General features: G+C 40.2%; 1 protein-coding gene across 1 annotated transcript; it reads left to right on the top strand.

Annotated features, from left to right (window-relative positions):
- The first annotated feature begins 477 nt into the window (after nucleotides 1–477).
- On the top strand, nucleotides 478–15,501 carry ADGRF4 (adhesion G protein-coupled receptor F4). Its single transcript, XM_036248931.1, has 9 exons — nucleotides 478–579; nucleotides 1,874–1,928; nucleotides 4,284–4,435; nucleotides 5,607–5,858; nucleotides 7,170–8,549; nucleotides 10,654–10,695; nucleotides 11,121–11,180; nucleotides 12,193–12,249; nucleotides 15,193–15,501. Exons 1-8 carry the CDS (start codon nucleotides 493–495, stop codon nucleotides 12,238–12,240), a joined length of 2,076 nt encoding a protein of 691 aa, XP_036104824.1. The 5' UTR covers nucleotides 478–492; the 3' UTR covers nucleotides 12,241–12,249; nucleotides 15,193–15,501.
- Nucleotides 15,502–17,468: the final 1,967 nt, after the last annotated feature.

Here is a 17,468-nt window from a genome sequence, read left to right as displayed (position 1 = left end):
CTTTGCTCCACCATATTTGATCTGAATGGCCTTGGCTCCTACTTGCTGAATATGTTGTGCCTGAGTTTCTCCATTGATAAAATGAAGACAGTAATAGTATCTTGTATCACATGATTAAATGAGTTTAATGCAACAAAAGTGCTTAGGACAGTGATCGACAAATAGAAGTTTTTGATAAGTGTAATTTACTATTAAAAGAACTTGCTGATTGAATGAGAAATGATGCGTTGGTGAACATACATTTTTCCTGGTACTTCCATCATTCTTGTGTACTGTTTGTAGACAGGTCAACAGTTAATAGAAAGCTCTTTTACATTTTAGCTGGCTTGAATCTAGATGTTGGAGTCCTTTCCTGGGGTAGATGGTTTGGTATAAATATGTCAGAGTACCCAGTGGAGTCACTAAGTAGTTGGTTCATCTGTTAAGTATGGTGCTAGTTGTGTGGCATTGACCTTCATTCTCTATTGCAGGTGAAGATCCTAATGTGTGAAAATGAAGACCCAACTAACTACGATTTGCTGTTTAATGTTATTTCTGGCCACAGAATGTTCTCATTATAGAATCCAGATCCACAGAAAAGTAAGTTGATCCATTCCATTGTTATGGGGTCCCGTGAGAAAATTGTCAGTTCTTCAAGATGGCTAGATTTACGATAAATATCACATCATGTTAAAGAAAATTTCCAATGACTGCTATTTTTCTCTTGCTGATGATATTTTTCTAAAGTATAGGGAAAAAGGAACAAAGGAAAATTGAGAGGCAGCGGGGACTTGCAACAGTATAGTTGTAAGGTACAACACTGTGTAACAACATAGTAGAAAGCACTTTGCAAACCACAAAGTGATGTGGAGAGGAGAAAGTACAGTCATAAGCCTTGGGGATACATTCTGAGAAATGCATCCTTAAGTGATTTATGTAATTGTGTGAACATCATAGAGTACACTTACACAAATCTAGAAGGTATAGCCTACTACACACCTAGGCTATATGGCTATCATTGTATGCATGGTCTGTTGTTAACTGAAACATCATTATGTAGCGGATGACTGTACCTGGCAGCTGAGCAATTTAGGTTCAGACCTTAACTTTGATTCTTGCTGGTTACGCAAGTTGCCTCACTTCTCTGAGCTTTAATTTCCTTATCTATAACATGAAGGTGTTTTGTTTTTTTTTTCCTTGTAGATCATTTTTTTTAAAAAATCTTCACCTGAGCTCATTTATTGATTTTAGAGAGAGAGAAAGGGAGAGAAAGAGAAACCGATCAGTTGGCTCCTGTATACATCACAACCTAAGTATGTGCCCTGCCTAGGAATCAAACCCACGACCTTTTTGGTGTGCAGGACATTCCAACCAACCAAGCCACCCAGCCGGGCCTTTTAGATTATTCTTATAGTCCTTTATAGCTTTTAAATGAGTTAGTGATTCTATTATTACAACCTAATGCTTATTTCTAGTATCAGTTCATTTCTTCTTTTCTAAGGATCTATATATAGTATCTGGTAGAGTATATTACTTGCATTTCAGTTACAATTAAGACAAGCAGAGAACACTTTAGTGCCATAATTGTCATCTGCGTGGTCTCCCTGAATACTTATACTTTGCAAAAGATGTATGCAATTCACTAACTTGACCTTCAGAACACAAGTGACCACCGTCAAGGTTCTAGCCCTCCTTGGAGGGCAGTGTGTTCTCTGTCCCTACTCACACGTGTGTTTCTTTCACCAAGTTTCTGCGATATCAGCACATGAACCAGCTGCATTTTTCTTCCCAGTCCTGAACACATTTTCTCTTCACATCCACGTGGAGCCTCTAAGTTGAGATGAGAGAGGAGAGTTCCACAGTAAAGAGGACTTTGGGAATTTATGTTTTACAGGATAGAGATAAACTTCAACATCCTGAAGAGAAATCCAAGACGGGAAGGATACAAGGTATGTGGCCACAGAGCAGTCTTCTTCCATTGGGAGACATGGCTAGACCACAAGTGTTCCAATAAAATAACAGTCTCTAATACGTTCTCAGTGCTTACTAGAATTGAGGGATTTTCTTACAATTATGCCATTATCCATGGTGTAGTCAATGAAGCAAGATGACAAATGTTCCTGGGTTCTAGAATAGTAGGTAAGTGTTCATTTTAAAACCTGCAAGGGAAATCTGTTTGAACTAAAGGGCTAACAAGAGGAAGAATTGGGAAGAGGACAAAATTTATTCATTTCTTTGTTCAAAGATATTTTTGGGTTGCTTGACATATGTAATGCTTTGGTGCTGAGAGGTATATTGAGGTGATGTCAGATAGATATTATAGTGATGAGAGTGGTCACTCTTGAGAATCGAGACACAAACTATGGAAGTAATTAAAACTTATAAGATAGTAAAATCATGTGCTTTTCACCCAAATAGTAGGAATGACTGAATTCTGCATGGTCATGGCTAAGTATATTTTTAGTGGCAGATAAATCTCTACTTAGATATGAAATTGAGAAAGGAAAGAGGAAAGAATGAGAGACAATTTATTGAGCATTTATGGTCGGTACTGCACAAGACGCTGTCTCATTCAATGTTTTTAACAACACCATGGTGTCATCTCTAAATTATATGAATGAAGAAATGGAGAAACACTCAGCTGAAATAACGTGCCAAAGGGATACACTGGGTAAATGGCATGCAAAGATGAAAACCCACATGTTTTTTTTCTCTGCCAATGAAGTCATCCACAGAACTATCCAAGTCATAAATACCAGTGTATTCCTCATCTCACACAACTAGTCATCACATCATATTGATGTCAACACCTTAACATTCCTCTGCCACCATCCTAGGGCAATTCCTCCTGGGAAAACTTCAACATCTTCATTCCTGATCTCCCTGCCTCAAGTCAATCCACTCTAGCTATGGCCAAGTTAGGCCTGCCACCAGTTTTTTGTAAATAAAGTTTTATTGGAACACAGCTATGCCCATTCATTTACTTAATGTCTTTGACTGCTTTCATACTACAAAGGCAGAGTTGAGTAGTTGCCACAAGACTGTATGGCCCACGTGTGTTGAAAATATTTACTCTCTGGTTAGTATAGTCATATATAGCAAATAAAAATATAAGATGCTTGGTTCAATAAAATTTCAGAAAAACATTGAATAATAATGCATGGACCACACATACCCTGAAACATTATTCATTGTTTATCTGAACATCTTCAGTCTAATCTCCTTATTTGTGGATTCTGTACTTGCAAATTCTCCCACTCTTTGAAATGTATTTGTAATCTCCAAGTCAACACTCACAGTGCTTTCTTGATCATTCACAGACATTCACAGAAGAGCAAAAAAATTGAGTCTTCCAAGGGCACGTCCCCAGCGGAAGATGAACAAGTGGTGCTCTCTTACTATATACAAGTGTTCTTATGGTCTATATAGTGCCACGTGTTTTGCTTTTTTGTTGATGAATTTATTGTTTAATATGGCCTCCAGTTGTAGGGCTTAAGTGTTGGCTAGTGTTCATAACAGAGCTGTGATGGACCTTATGGAGAAAATACCTGTGTTAGATGACCTTCGCTTATACGCTGTCACGAGTTGTAGCACTATTGGCTGTGAATTCAATGTCAATGAACCAATAATATATTATATATTATATATTATATAAGGTGACTTTAAATAGAAACACGCATAAAACAAGCATACATTGAGGTTGCTCTGTTGATGAAAATGTCGTGAGCAGAAGCTCCCAGAAACCTAGCTTCGTATTTCCCCGAGGAGCGATGGTTCAGTATTTGCTGATTCAGTGTTTGTGGCAGCAACTTCATAGAAAATAACTACTGCAAATAATGAGAATCTACTGTATCTGAAAATAAAATTAACATTTAACTGAGCTTCCTGTATTTTGTTTGGCATTTATTTGGTCCTTTATCGAAAAGTTTGCAGAATCCTGCTCTATGCTACTGTTAATTATTTTTGAAAAACAAATTTAATCTTGTTTTCTGGTAATCCCCTGTTATTAGCACAGCATTCAAGGTCCTTCAGGACTTGACCACTGCTTTTCTTTACTCCTCATCTCTTGCCATTCTCTCTTCAGATACTCCAATCTAGCCTTTCTGAGTGACCTGTGATCCCTCCTTTCCATGTACTGACTACACATCAGCTTCACAATCTGCCTGGCAGGTCTTTCTTGTAGCTGAGGACTCAGGTCAACATTACCTCCTTTGGAAGCAACTTATAATCCACACTATGAGCTTGATGCCCCCATCAACGCATGGGACTGCTATTTAGACTTCTCTTTCTCTTTTCCTTTTCAGAGAAATGCCTTGGACCTTGCATCACTTCATTCAACTGTAGCCAGCCCTGTGCTCAGCCCTTTCGTGGAGAAATAGGATATACATGTAGTCAAAACAAGTGGCAAAAATCAACTGAAACATGCACCAGCCTTTCTGTGGAAATAATTTTTAAGGTGATGCAATTTTGTATTATTGGCTCCAGGATCCAATCCCTCAGGAGGTGGTAGAGGCATTTTTAATGTGTACTGTTGAAAAATTACAATAAGTCTCAGGTCTGGACTTGGGAAAATCTACTGAGTGGGTTAAATTTGTCTCTTCTCCTTCCTTCCTCACCCAAACGCATATTTTGTCCTCTCTCCCCATGCTCCCTTTCAGAATCTTTTCTCAAAAACAGATATAAAACTCATTTGCATAATGGTAAATGCTTGAAGGTTAAAGTTTTTAACTCTGAAGATGGATTTGCATAACTCTTGGGCTAACCAATTAATTAACTGTGTCTAGAATCAAATTCATTTTGAATTTTTTTCTCATTCACTTGACCAAAAGAAAAGAGAAATGAGTGACCCAAAGGGAAGAGAAATCCAATGAATACAAGAATTCCGAGTTAAAATGAAAATATCTTATCTTATGTTCTTTCACTTAAGCACCCACGTACCTTCTCTTAAATCTGCAGAAGCACATGAATCCCTGCTTTTCTAAAACTTCCACAGTGAGTTTGTAAGGGGATTTGTACGAAGGTTCTGTCACTCAGCATAGGGAGAGGTACTTGCAACACCAGTGGCGTGCAAAAGTAAATGAAATGAAACAAACTATTGCTTTGACTTATCCAGTTACATTCTGGGAGATTATGGTAAAAGTATGTGGAAATGAGCAAATCATTTCTTCTCGTGACTGAACTCAGCTTTTGGAAATCGCAATTTTTTTGTGTTCCGTGTTTGACCTGTCAACCTCCAACAACACCACCACCCCTGAAATCCCATGTGGTTCCTTTTAAAATAACAATAATAATTAGACAAATTTTGTTTCTAGAAATTCTCCACATCTCTGGAGAAAACTGTCTCATTATAATATGTGAATAAAGTCATGGCCCTGAAAGCAAATTCCAATAGGAAAAGTGCGATCTCTGAGGGGAACTTGGATGCAATCCCCTGCCTGTCGTGACCCCCACCTTACCCTCTCTACACCTCTCAGCATCTAAACCACTATTTAGCACCATTTGTTTCTCTGTTTTCTCCACATGGGTCGGTTTGTGCCTTTAACTCATTTAGTCTGATACATGTTAGATGTTTAATCACTTTTAATAAAACAACTTTTTTTTTTTTTTTTTTTTTTTTTTAACCACAGGACTTAAATAGCGCGACGCGTCTCTCCGTCGCAGCACCCTCTATACCTCTGCACGTTCTCGACCTTCGCGCTCCAGAGCCCATAGAGAGCGTAGCGCAAGGGATCCGCAAGAACTGCCCCTGGGACTATGCCTGCATAATCGAGGTGGTGAAGTCCTCGGAAGCCACCTCTGGAAACATCGCATTCATTGTGCAGTTACTAAAAAATATTTCCACAGACTTGCCTCATAATGTTACTCAAGAGAAAATGAAGGTAGATATTCTTTGTTGAAAACCGACCCTTGCCCAGCTGGTGTGGCTCAGTAGATTGAGCATTGTCCCCTGGACTGAGGTGCTGGTTTGATTTCCAGTCAGGGCACATGCCCGGGTTGTGCGCTTGATCCCCAGTAGGGGGCGTGCAGGAGGCAGCCAACAGATGTTTCTCTCTCATCTATGTTTCTATCTTTCCCTCCCTCCCTCTCTCTCTTAAAAAAGAGAAAAATCAATAAAAACATGAACAACAACAACAAAAAGATGCTCATTTTCCTCCAAATCTTGCGCTTTAACAGTTTCAAATATACTTTTCAGGGTAAAAACTACAACCACCACAGCAAACATAACAAGAATGTCATTTCAGTATTTCACATTGATTCATCCTGGTTGATGGAAATTGTCAAGAAGTTAGAACAGGTTTTACATATTTTTGTATAGTATTATGGTTTCCAGAAAAATATCACAAAGTGATGGCCGTGGGCAAGATGGTATCTCCTCTAGTGTTTCCAAAATTTTATTCTGGAGAATATAATTGTTTTGAGAAATGTTAAAGAAGCTTCCATTTTCAATAGGGAGACCCATAGCACATTATGTGTAGGAACTCTGGGTTAAAGTTCAACTGGGTCTGGCCAGTGTGGCTCAGTGGTTGAGCATCGACCCACCAAGAGGTCGCCGGTTCAATTCCCGGTCAGGGCAGGTTGTGGGCCAAATTCCCAGTGGAGGGCATGCAGGAGACAGCCAATCGATGTTCTCTCTCATCGATGATTCTATCTCTCTCTTCCTCTCCCTTCCTCTCTCTCTAAAAAATCAATAAAGAAAAAAAAATTTTTTAATGAACCTAAGATGAGAGGTTCAAGTTTAAAAAAAAGAAAGAAAGAAAGCTCAGCTGGTTTTCTTCTGGCAAGACTTCTTGGACCCTTTAATGTGTTAATGAACATTGGCACTCTTTGTGGGAGTCAGACATATAGGAATATAGTATTGCTCAAACTTAAGCTACTACAGAATCTACCCCCAATGCTCTTCCTGAAACATGGGAAATTTGGGTTATATGGACTGCAGTTTGGAAATGCTGCCCTGGGCACATAATAGAGCAGATAAACCTTATCTGTGACCCATTTTATTTTATTTTTAGCATACTTTTACTTTTCTTCCCTGTAGGCTTACCCGCATGAGATTCAATAAACAGGAAATTTGAAGAGACATATGTCAAATGAGATCAGAGCATTAGATTAAGAATTTTCAGATTTTAGAAATCACCTTTGTAAAATTATGTGTAAATCCTTAGTATGATTTCCACTTTTCTCCATTGCAGAGCTACAGCGAAGTGGCCAACCACATCCTTGACACAGCAGCCATTTCAAACTGGGCTTTTATTCCCAACAAGAATTCCAGCTCAGATTTGTTGCAGTCAGTGAATGATTTCGCTCAGCATCTCAACATCCAAAATGAATCTGAGAATATTGTGGATGAACCCTTCATTCAGACAAAGGGGTTTCACATCAGCCACAACACATCAGAGAAGAGTTTCAGATTCTCCGGGAACATGTACAATACAACAGAAGGTATCTTAGGAGTGATAGAAATTCCCAAGGAGGAACTGAGGAAGCTACTACCCAATACATCCCAAGCTATCAGCATAGCATTTCCCACCTTGGGGGCTGTTCTGAAAGAAGCCCACTTGCAAAATGTGAGTCTTCCCAGGCCGGTAAATGGTCTGGTTCTTTCCGTGATTTTACCAGAAAGATTACAGCAAGTCTTCCTCACGTTTGAGAAGATCAACAAATCCCAGAGTGCCAGGGCTCAATGTGTTGGCTGGCACTCCAGGAAAAGGAGATGGGATGAGAACGCATGTGCAAAGACCTGGGAGATGAAGAACAGTGTGAAATGCCGCTGCAACTACACCAACGCAGTGATGTCTTTTTCCATTCTAATGTCCCCCATATCTATAGACGACAAAATCCTGGACTACATCACCTGCATTGGGCTCAGTGTCTCCATCCTTAGCTTGGTTCTTTGCCTGCTCATTGAAGCTACAGTGTGGTCCCGGGTTGTTGTGACAGAGATATCATACATGCGTCACGTATGCATTGTGAACATAGCCGTGTCGCTCCTGACAGCTAATGTGTGGTTCATCATATCCTCCAACTTTAGCAAAAAGGCCCAGGACTACAAATGGTGTGTTGCAATGACATTTTTTAGCCACTTTTTCTACCTCTCTCTGTTTTTCTGGATGTTCTTCAAAGCACTGCTCATCCTCTATGGAATATTGGTCGTTTTTCATAGGATGATGAAGTCCCGCATGATGGCCATTGGCTTTGTCATTGGCTATGGGTTCCCGCTGATCATCGCTGCCACCACAGTTGCTATCACAGTGCCAAAGAAAGGCTATACGCGACATGATGCCTGTTGGCTTAACTGGGACAATACCAAAGCCCTTTTAGCATTTGCCATTCCAGCCTTGGTCATTGTGGCTGTAAATCTTCTTGTGGTTTTGGTTGTTGCTGTCAACACCCAGCGGCCCTTTATTGGCAGTTCCAAGTCTCAAGATGTGGCCATAATTAGGAGGATCAGTAAAAATGTTGCCATCCTCACCCCACTGCTGGGACTGACCTGGGGTTTTGGAATAGCCACCCTCATAGATGGCACGTCCTTGATATTCCACATAATCTTTGCCCTGCTCAATGCTTTCCAGGTAAGTTCCAAGAGGGAGACTTATTTTATTAATTAATGTAATTAAGTAATATTTCACTTATAAAATATTATTTTATATTATGTTATTCTGGCTTTGCAACAAAAAACAGCTATGGTTTAAAAATATAGAACACAAAATATTCCTTCCATTTCCCTCCTTAGCTTAGAGACATTTAGATGTGTTATCTCTTACCCTGTAGATTATCAAGTTGCATTGAACCAATCAGGCTGGATGGGTGAACATTTCCTTACTTCTCTCCTCACTGATCCACCTGTATCCCTCCTAAAGTTTCAGTGGCAGAGAGGTTGACCTGCACGTACAGAGGGGTAGTCTAAGGTCAGGGCTGTGTGAGGTTACACTCACATGTCATGCCTCAAAACAAGCACAATCTTTATCCTTTCTCAAGTAGTTTAAGAACTCAGTGAAATGAGTCATTTTCCATGGTGAGCCATTCTCTTTGAGTGTTAACCAATCAAAGGCTGTCATGTTTCTACTCCCTGTTATGTAATGGTAGGTTGTTATTTGTAGAAATCAATCTTGCTCCATGTTACCTGATCCTAGGAAAGTCACTTCTCTCTGGGCCTCAACATTCTTATCTGCAAGATAAAAAGATGGATCTAGTAGTATCTCTGTTGTCATGTTTTTCCTTAACATACTTGATTGACATGATGATCTCTCTAAGAGCTGTTTTACTTCATCTTAGCTGCTAAGCTTGCTTATTTGGGAAACTGTCATTAGCCAGACTGTTTTCCATACCTATGGATAATAGAAAATGTGGCAAGTTTATATTCCTAATTATGTTTTTAATCAGGGGTTGGCAAACTGTGGCCTGCTGCTTGTTTTTGTAAATAGTTTTATTGGAATACAGCCCATTCTCATTCATTGACATTTTGCCTATGGCTGTTTTTGAGTAACAGTGGCAAAACTGAGGTAGTTGTAACAGAGACTGTATAGCCTGCAAAGCCTAAAATATTTATTATCTGTTTCTTTGAAGAAAAAAGAAAAAAAAATGTTGGCTAGTATTTAAATACATAACTGCATAATACAGCATCAAAGCACTCCTATTAACACGTCATTACTACTCTACTGAAAAATTTGGTACAAAATATAAAGCAAGCTTTAAAGAAATGCCATCTCAGATAAATTATATATCTCACTCATAGTTCTTTCATAACTATGGAGAACATTTATTTCACTTTTTTCCTAGAATTACTTTAAAGAGAAAACTTTGACTTTAGATTTTCTTTTCAATTAAAAGCTCTTGGGCTCACATCAATCTCCCCAACTCTTGAGGAGAGAGCAAAGATTTCCACCAGTTCCTCTGGTGACTAATGACTTTATGCTATTTTTACTTTGCAACTTAATTAAGCCTCAGAAGGTTTTGTGGTTTTGTTTAGATCACTTATTTTTCTCCTTTCTTGATAGAAAGAAAAACACTGAAACACTTGTGACTTGTATTTTAAAATTGCAGTCTTCTGATCATTGTTTCTTCACCAGGAAACTATCTTTAGAAACCCCATCTTCCCTCCACTCCCATGGCAGGTTCCAGATTTTTCTTGGACTTCAACTCTTAACATATAAAATGATTGCCTTCCAATTGTTGTGACTTTATAGGTGACCAGATATTTAAACTTGAGGAAACTCTTATCTTATCAGTTTCTGTGATTTCTCTTTTATGCAGAAACTTCTCTCACTAGCCCAGAGAATCTGGTGTGAAATTAGTCTAGAATACATAGCATTTTTTGTAGATACCTTCCATGATTGTGCCTTTGAGTTACCAAATCCCATGTCATGTTTCATTGTTATCATGAATAGGAACAGCAACCTTAACATTTGGGAAGAAAGTAAACAGATTTAATAAAATTGAAAACTCTACATCTGTAGTTATTTAATAAGTATCAATAATTGGCATGAAGGTGATCCTCTTTCTTTGAGGTGCACTCAAGAAAACACACATCAATGCATTTTTATCTGAATCAATAGAAAGTGAAGTTTCTAATATCTGTAATGGCCCTAGAAGGTATTTAAAAGAATGGTAATAATATAACACCTGAGATGTTGCCTGCAAAACTGTCCCTCATACTTCTGTTAAACTTTGCCTTAGGGGTTCTTCATCTTGCTGTTTGGAACCATTATGGATCACAAGGTAATTTTAATTTGTTTCGCTCATTATAAATGATTTCCACGTGGCAGAGGGAAGCAGGAGGAGGAAGCAGGTTTGATCAGAGAGCATGGTGCAGGGGAATTGAGTTTGTGGGGTGTTTCAGGGCATCAGCTGGGAAGGGGAAAGGAAAGAACTCTATTCTCCAATTCCCTGCACTTCATCAAGTCAACAAGAGGCTGTATGTAAATACAGCTAGTGAAAAGAATTAAAACCATACCACAATTTTAATCTTAATCATAAATCCCATTACAACTGTTCCTCAACATTTATCTAAGCATTATCATTTGTCAAGCATGGTGCTAAGCCATCTAATACTGCTTCTGTCAGTGTTATTGGTCTCAAAATTTCAGGACACAAGTCTGGGCATTGGGAACTTTGTCATTTCTTTGCTGTCACTGCTTCTTTAGATAAGAGATGCTTTGAAGATAAAGATGTCTTCACTGAAGGGACCATCCAGAGTAGCAGAGGTAAACCTCTCCTTTTTGCTTTCTTCATCAAAGTCATGCAGACACAAATATTATAGCTCAGTATTCACAATGTATTAGCAAAGAGAATCATTATGGTATACTTTCATTCACTCATTTCTTCATTCAACAAATATAAGAGTATCCTGTTAAAGCTTAAAGGGAGAGAATATATCCCTCAAGGGAATTTTCCACATGGAATGTATTTCAACCTGGCATTTGGACCACTGAGATGGGACAACATGGACCCAGGATCATAGATTCATAAAATGCTAGTGGGCACAAATGATAGATGAGTTATAAATGAGATTCTAGTCTAGCTTACTCATTTCACAGGTAAGAAATTCAAGGCTCAGAGGACTTGAGATTTTCCCAAAGCCACCAGCTAACCATGAGAATTAACATTCCACTTGCTTAGCACCCAGTAAACCATAGTCCATGGATTGGAGGATGTATACTAATACATCTTGAAGATGACTTGTCCAAGCTATGTGTCATTTAAGATACCAACTAAAATTGCTACCTTTGCCATATTAATTTGAAAGAAGTCATTTACTCAATGAACAGTTTCGCAATAAGAGCTACTTCTTTAAAAACAAATAAAAACTTTCTGGACACATTAAGAATTGGCATTACTGGTTAGCTAGTATTGAGTGTAACTTCTTATATAATTCACCAATTTTATGATAGACATTTTCTTTTTAACATTTCTGAAATTGTAAAGTATCTTAAAATCAGTGGCATGGCATGGTTTAATGGATGAGTTGTTGTTTTTTTTTTTCTTTTCCTTTTTCTTTCATGGTGGAATATAAAAATAATGATGTAGTTTCCAATGTTAGATTCAGTGAAACATGATAATTCAATTTTGTGTAGCTGTGTCAATGTCGGTCCTTCTCTTAGCATCTTCATTTTTACATGTTTATCTCTGGGCAGGTATATACATAAATATAAAGATATGTGCATTTTTGTCAATGCAATTACTCATTGACATCACTGTTATTTTGTTCCCATTTAGAATGCATCGTTAAGCCCAACCAATGGATCTAAATTAATGAATCGTTGAGGATGAGATGTAAGTATTAAAAACTTAAGGAGAAGCTTCTCCTGTAAGTTGTGAGAGACCACTCAGTGCCTCTGTGAACATGCTCTTGCCTACTCTCTGAAGCTGGAATGAGGTGGGAAGGGAACAGGTGGATGAACCTACCCTTCAGAGGACAGAAACTTCTTGATTGCCCAGTGCATAAATGAAAATATGTGCATCATCTTTAAAACCTTTGTGATCTCAGTTTACAGAACTAACTCTTAGGCACACTTTTTCTTTTCTTTCTTTTTTTTAAAAAAAATATATTTCTATTGATTTTTTTAGAGAGAGAGGAAGGGAGAGAGAGATAGAAACACCAGTGTGAGAGGGAAACATCGATCGGCTGGCTCCTGCATGCTCCTTACTAGAGACTGAGCCTGCAACCTGGGCATGAGTGCCGACAGGGAATTGAACCGGGACCTCTCAGTCCATTGAGCCACATCAGCCGGGCAAGGCACACTTTTTTTGTCCTCAGTGAGAAGATGCTCTCATCACACCTGCACTGATACAAGATACACCCTTGCTGTCCACAGCATTCACACACCTAATTCCACCTTGGCAGTGAGTGGTGACACTTACAATAGCCTGACTGTCAAGAAGGAAGACTTCATTGATTGAAACCACAAAGCAACAAGCCTGTCTCTCCCTAATGAAGTCGGGGCCCAGATTCATTTCCAAGGGGGCGTGGGTGGAGTTGCAATGAATTAGCTGTCTACTCATAGCCAACCTTCGGGACATTTCTACACAGGGGAAGTCAGGGGAAACATGTTAGGCAGCCATGAAGGAGAACAAGTCACACATGGCAGTCAGAAACCTGAGCGGTAACAGAAGAACGTGGGCAGGAAAGATCCGTCTTGGTATGGTTGTGTCTTGGAGTCTCATGGCCTTTCTGCATGGGTATTGATGAGTCTCAGGTTTTGTTTTTAAGCACCACCTGGCATCAGGCGCATCCTCTTTTATATTACTTTCCTTTCTGAGTTATGGCCCATATATTCAGTGATGGCGCAAAGCAAAGGCAAATCTTAGGGAACTAAAGAACCCTAAGGGGACTTCCTGTGTTACAGATCCTACAAACCTGATGTGTTGGTGATCCAGAGAGCAGGAGGGGGAGTAAGGAGGGCTCTATTATACACACTGACTGGCATATGTGGGGTGCTGGGGAACCAGAGAACGCTGCCATATTATCCTTATTTAATCATCCTCACATTTCAATTTTTATATGAGAACATTATAAAGGGGAAAGGAGGGTTTTGTAGACCTTTGCAAAGGTTAGCTCTCCCAACCTCTGCCCGTTCTCTAGCCCATGGTACAATATCACTATAATAATAGTTCTTGATTAGTCATTCATTGAGACGTAGTTCAGATGATCTGTTAAAGTTGACCTTTTCATTAATGATCCAGTTTGAGCTATTAAGGAGTTCATTAGACTGTCTCAGCTGGAGGCCGTTCCTCCTGGGCACCATACGTTCAGCCACTCGAGAGAAGAGAAGCAAGGTTGCTGTCTTACACCTAGCTAGTGGCTATAGTAAAAGTTGGAGGGAACCAGTGGAAGCCAAGATCAGGAACTACACTGCTTAGTAGCACTGGGGAGGTGCACAAGGCTAAGATCCATATTAGGAGGAAGAGCAGGTAGGAGGTAGGAATGCAAACAGTTCTCCCCAAAGAAATCCACACAACTCTTCAACTTCCATATTTGAACCTGTGAGGTGGGGGATGACCTGAGGACTGAGTTCCTCCTCTGGAGGCCCAGGGCCTATGGAATTTCCTCAGTACTCGGGACTGTGTTCTTCACATCTGGAAGCATGTGGTATCAGAAGGATCCAGGAGCTACAGCTGGTACAGTGCAGACCATGTTGGGGCCCAACAAGTGTTGGAGGACAGGGACAGGAAGTTGACACTAAATGATCCTCCCAAGTCCAGAATGGAGAGCTGACAGCATGAGAAAGGTCTTTCATCAGAGATCAGGCTCATCCACCCCATGAATTACAGCTCAGGTCATGGGGTGTATGGTAAGCGCAAGGCAAGGTGGCAGACTGGGGCAGGGTTAACCTACAGGGAAAAGGTCGTATTTCAAACCTTACTTCAGGTAAAATAGAAAACTGATGGGGTCTCAGGAGGTGGACAGAATGCCAGTGGAGAGAAAGGAGAGGGAGGTCAGAACTAGACATGCAGAGAATTGAGGCCCCTGAACGTGGATAGAAGCTCCTCAGACCCCAGTAATCTCAGGTGGGATTGTTCTTAGAAACACAGTTGGGACAGGCTTGTCAGGAGGCCACAGGGTCAGGGAAGGACTGCAGAGCAGTTTTCTTCAGGAGTAGATTCTAACTGGGGGACCCCACTCTGGGAGGAGGCATTTTTAAGATGAGGCCACAGTGCGTGGAGCCCTTGGCTATTCATAGAAATGGTAGGCCTTTAATATGACTCAAACAGAGCCGGTTTTACCCAGTATGATTTCAGGGACACGGCTCTGTTCCTCTAAAATCTCTTCCACGTATTTGCTTATGCCTGAAATTCACCCAAAATGTTAGAGAACTCTTTATTGCACCACGAGCAATAAGCCATTGAACAAATACCTGGAGAGAAGCAACACTGTTTTCTATGTAAAGTTGTAAATTCAGAACTGCAGAGTCTGTCCGGAGGGCAAGCGGGCACTGAGCACTGAGTTGAAGGTTGTTGGAGCAGCATGGAGAAGGCATAAGGCCCAGACCAACAAAGCTGGGAGAAGAGCCTTCCTACTGTGTGACCTTGAGGACATTGCCTAATGCCCCTGTACCTCCTTTCTCTCTCTGTTACACAGGGCTAATAATAGTACATACCTCCCAGGATGGTTTCTGGAATCAATGAGTTAATACATTAACAACTTGTAGAGTGGTGCCTAGTTCAAATTAAGTCATCAGTAAATGCCAGCCATTAATTACTCTTTCTTTTAACCAGAGCGTCCACTGTTTTGCACAGTCTCCCCATTTCTCATGGACTCTCTGTGTCCTGGACTGAGAGCTGAGCTCCAGGAGAAGACGGGTTGGAATGAGAAGAGACTATTATGCTTTCTTGGGAGACTTTCTCGTTTTGCCTGCAGCAAAACGAGGTCTCATGGTGGAAATGTTTGCTGAGGAAACTGAGGTTACCATCTGGTGATTAGGCTTTATTTAAGAAAGTGGATCTACTGACCCTTTGACCTACCATTGACCTGCAAGTGTCTGGCTTCTTGGTCAATCCTGGCAAGATTAAGACCTACCTGCACATTGTTTTATGACCTCTGGAAGAGCCTGGGGCTGTTGAGGCCCTGTTGAACTTGATCTCAGGCCAGCTCTGTGCCTCCACGGGCTCAGGCATCCATCACTCTGTGTGGATCCTGTGCATGTTGAGGACAGGGGTTAGATCGGTTTAGGGAGTAGGGTTTCAGGTGGGAGTGTGAGGTGGGATGGCAGGAGAAACATTGCATCTACTTTGGAAAGAGTTAAGTCATGGCAGTTTTCCTAAAGAGAGGGGACAGAAGAGAAATAAGAGGACTCTTTAATGTGTTTATTATTTTAGGCCTTGAGTAAAACTAATTTAGCTCTTAAAACATTAGTTTCCTCATTTGTGAATCAGGTAAAATATTCTTACAGTTATTATTATTATTGTGTGTAAGTGTGCATGCGCGCACGTGTGTGTGTGTGTGTGTGTGTGTGTGTGTGTGTGTGTGTGTGTTTAAACCACTGTATATAAAAAAAAATGCCTGGTTGTTATTTTAGAAATAAAAATGAAAACATTTACCTTTCATAAATGCTCACGTGTGAGTTCATTCAAGATGGGCATCCTCATTGGTTCCATGACATTCTTGGATATCCACCCTGATATCAGTTTACCTGCACTCATTGACTAGACTCACAGGAAGCCCAGAAATGCAGTCCTACTGTGTACTGCTGAGGTGAGAACCTAGAAATGCTTGGCAAACAGCACTACTGTCTTTCAGAGATGCCCAGTGACATTTCTACCACCAATTTTGTCTTAAATAGTCAACCAGTCATCCAGGCTGAAGATGGCCCTGTGGGTACGGTCAGGTCACTGGATCAAAGCAGAAGTCACAAAGCCATTTAGTCACCCCTTTTCACAACACACACATACAAACAAATGTGTGCCTCTTTGCAGGGCTGCTTTCAATGCCGTTAGTACTGATAGTTTAGAAACAATACAGGGATTATTTTCAGACACACAGTAATTATTCAAATGATAACAATTTTCAGTCATTTGGAAATTATGCTCCTCTCATAAAATTAAAATAAATTGTTCATAGTGAGGGAAACGAGTCTAACCTCCAGATTTATAAAATTTCCGGAGCATGAATTTATTTACCCACATTTCCTTCCTGACTCCTGTCACTGAAGAAACAACTTTTATTTCTCTTCATCCAAGGCCTGTCAATTTCAGAGTGTCATGCAACTTGAAGCCCAATGATTGCCTTCAGTTTAGTAGATGTATTTGATACTGTATCAAGAAGAAATTAAGAATTTCCTTATGTTGATAGCATTTAGTCTCTTTTCTCTTTCATATTTCCCTATGCTCTTCATCTTTTCAGTGCATATTAAGGGAACTATGGTGCTGCAATAACAGGACAATTTCCAAAAATTACCATATGATGCCAATTTGGCAATACAGACAGAGTGTAGGGGTTAGATGTGATTAGGGATATAACGTGCCAGGTATGAACCTGCCGTCTCTCTGCCTGACAGGATCAGAGCAACACAATGAAACTACAAGCACACGCTGCTTGGAGTGAGGGGGAGCTTGGCAAGGGAGCAAATGCTCCAGATCTCTGGACACAGTCCCATTTATTTGCAGATTGCTACCCCCAGGTCACAAATGGATTTAAGTAATTATTTCCTTGAGATGGCATTACTGCAAACATATACCCTAGCTTTGTCTCTTGCTTTTTATGGGAAGAGACCTTGAAGCCAAAAGATAACCAACCCTTATTCACATGCAAATGAAGCATCCAGTACACCTGGGCCGACCAGGATTCCCCCCTGGCTAGAATTCCGAGAATGCATTAACACAAGGTTGAGAGTGTTTAACACAAGGTTAAAAAATGTCCATCTTCCAACACTCCAACCCCATAAGATCTTAAGCAGAAATAGTATCTTAGCCCTGAGCAACTCAGCCTGAAGATACGTTTTCTCCTAGGAATGTTTCTCTCCTGGTAATTCTCATCTTGGCTACAACTCAGTGAC

Source organism: Molossus molossus, unplaced genomic scaffold, assembly GCF_014108415.1.
Source record: "Molossus molossus isolate mMolMol1 unplaced genomic scaffold, mMolMol1.p scaffold_m16_p_8, whole genome shotgun sequence".
Classification (NCBI taxonomy): Eukaryota; Metazoa; Chordata; class Mammalia; order Chiroptera; family Molossidae; genus Molossus; species Molossus molossus.
This window is presented reverse-complemented; position numbering and strand designations above follow the sequence as displayed.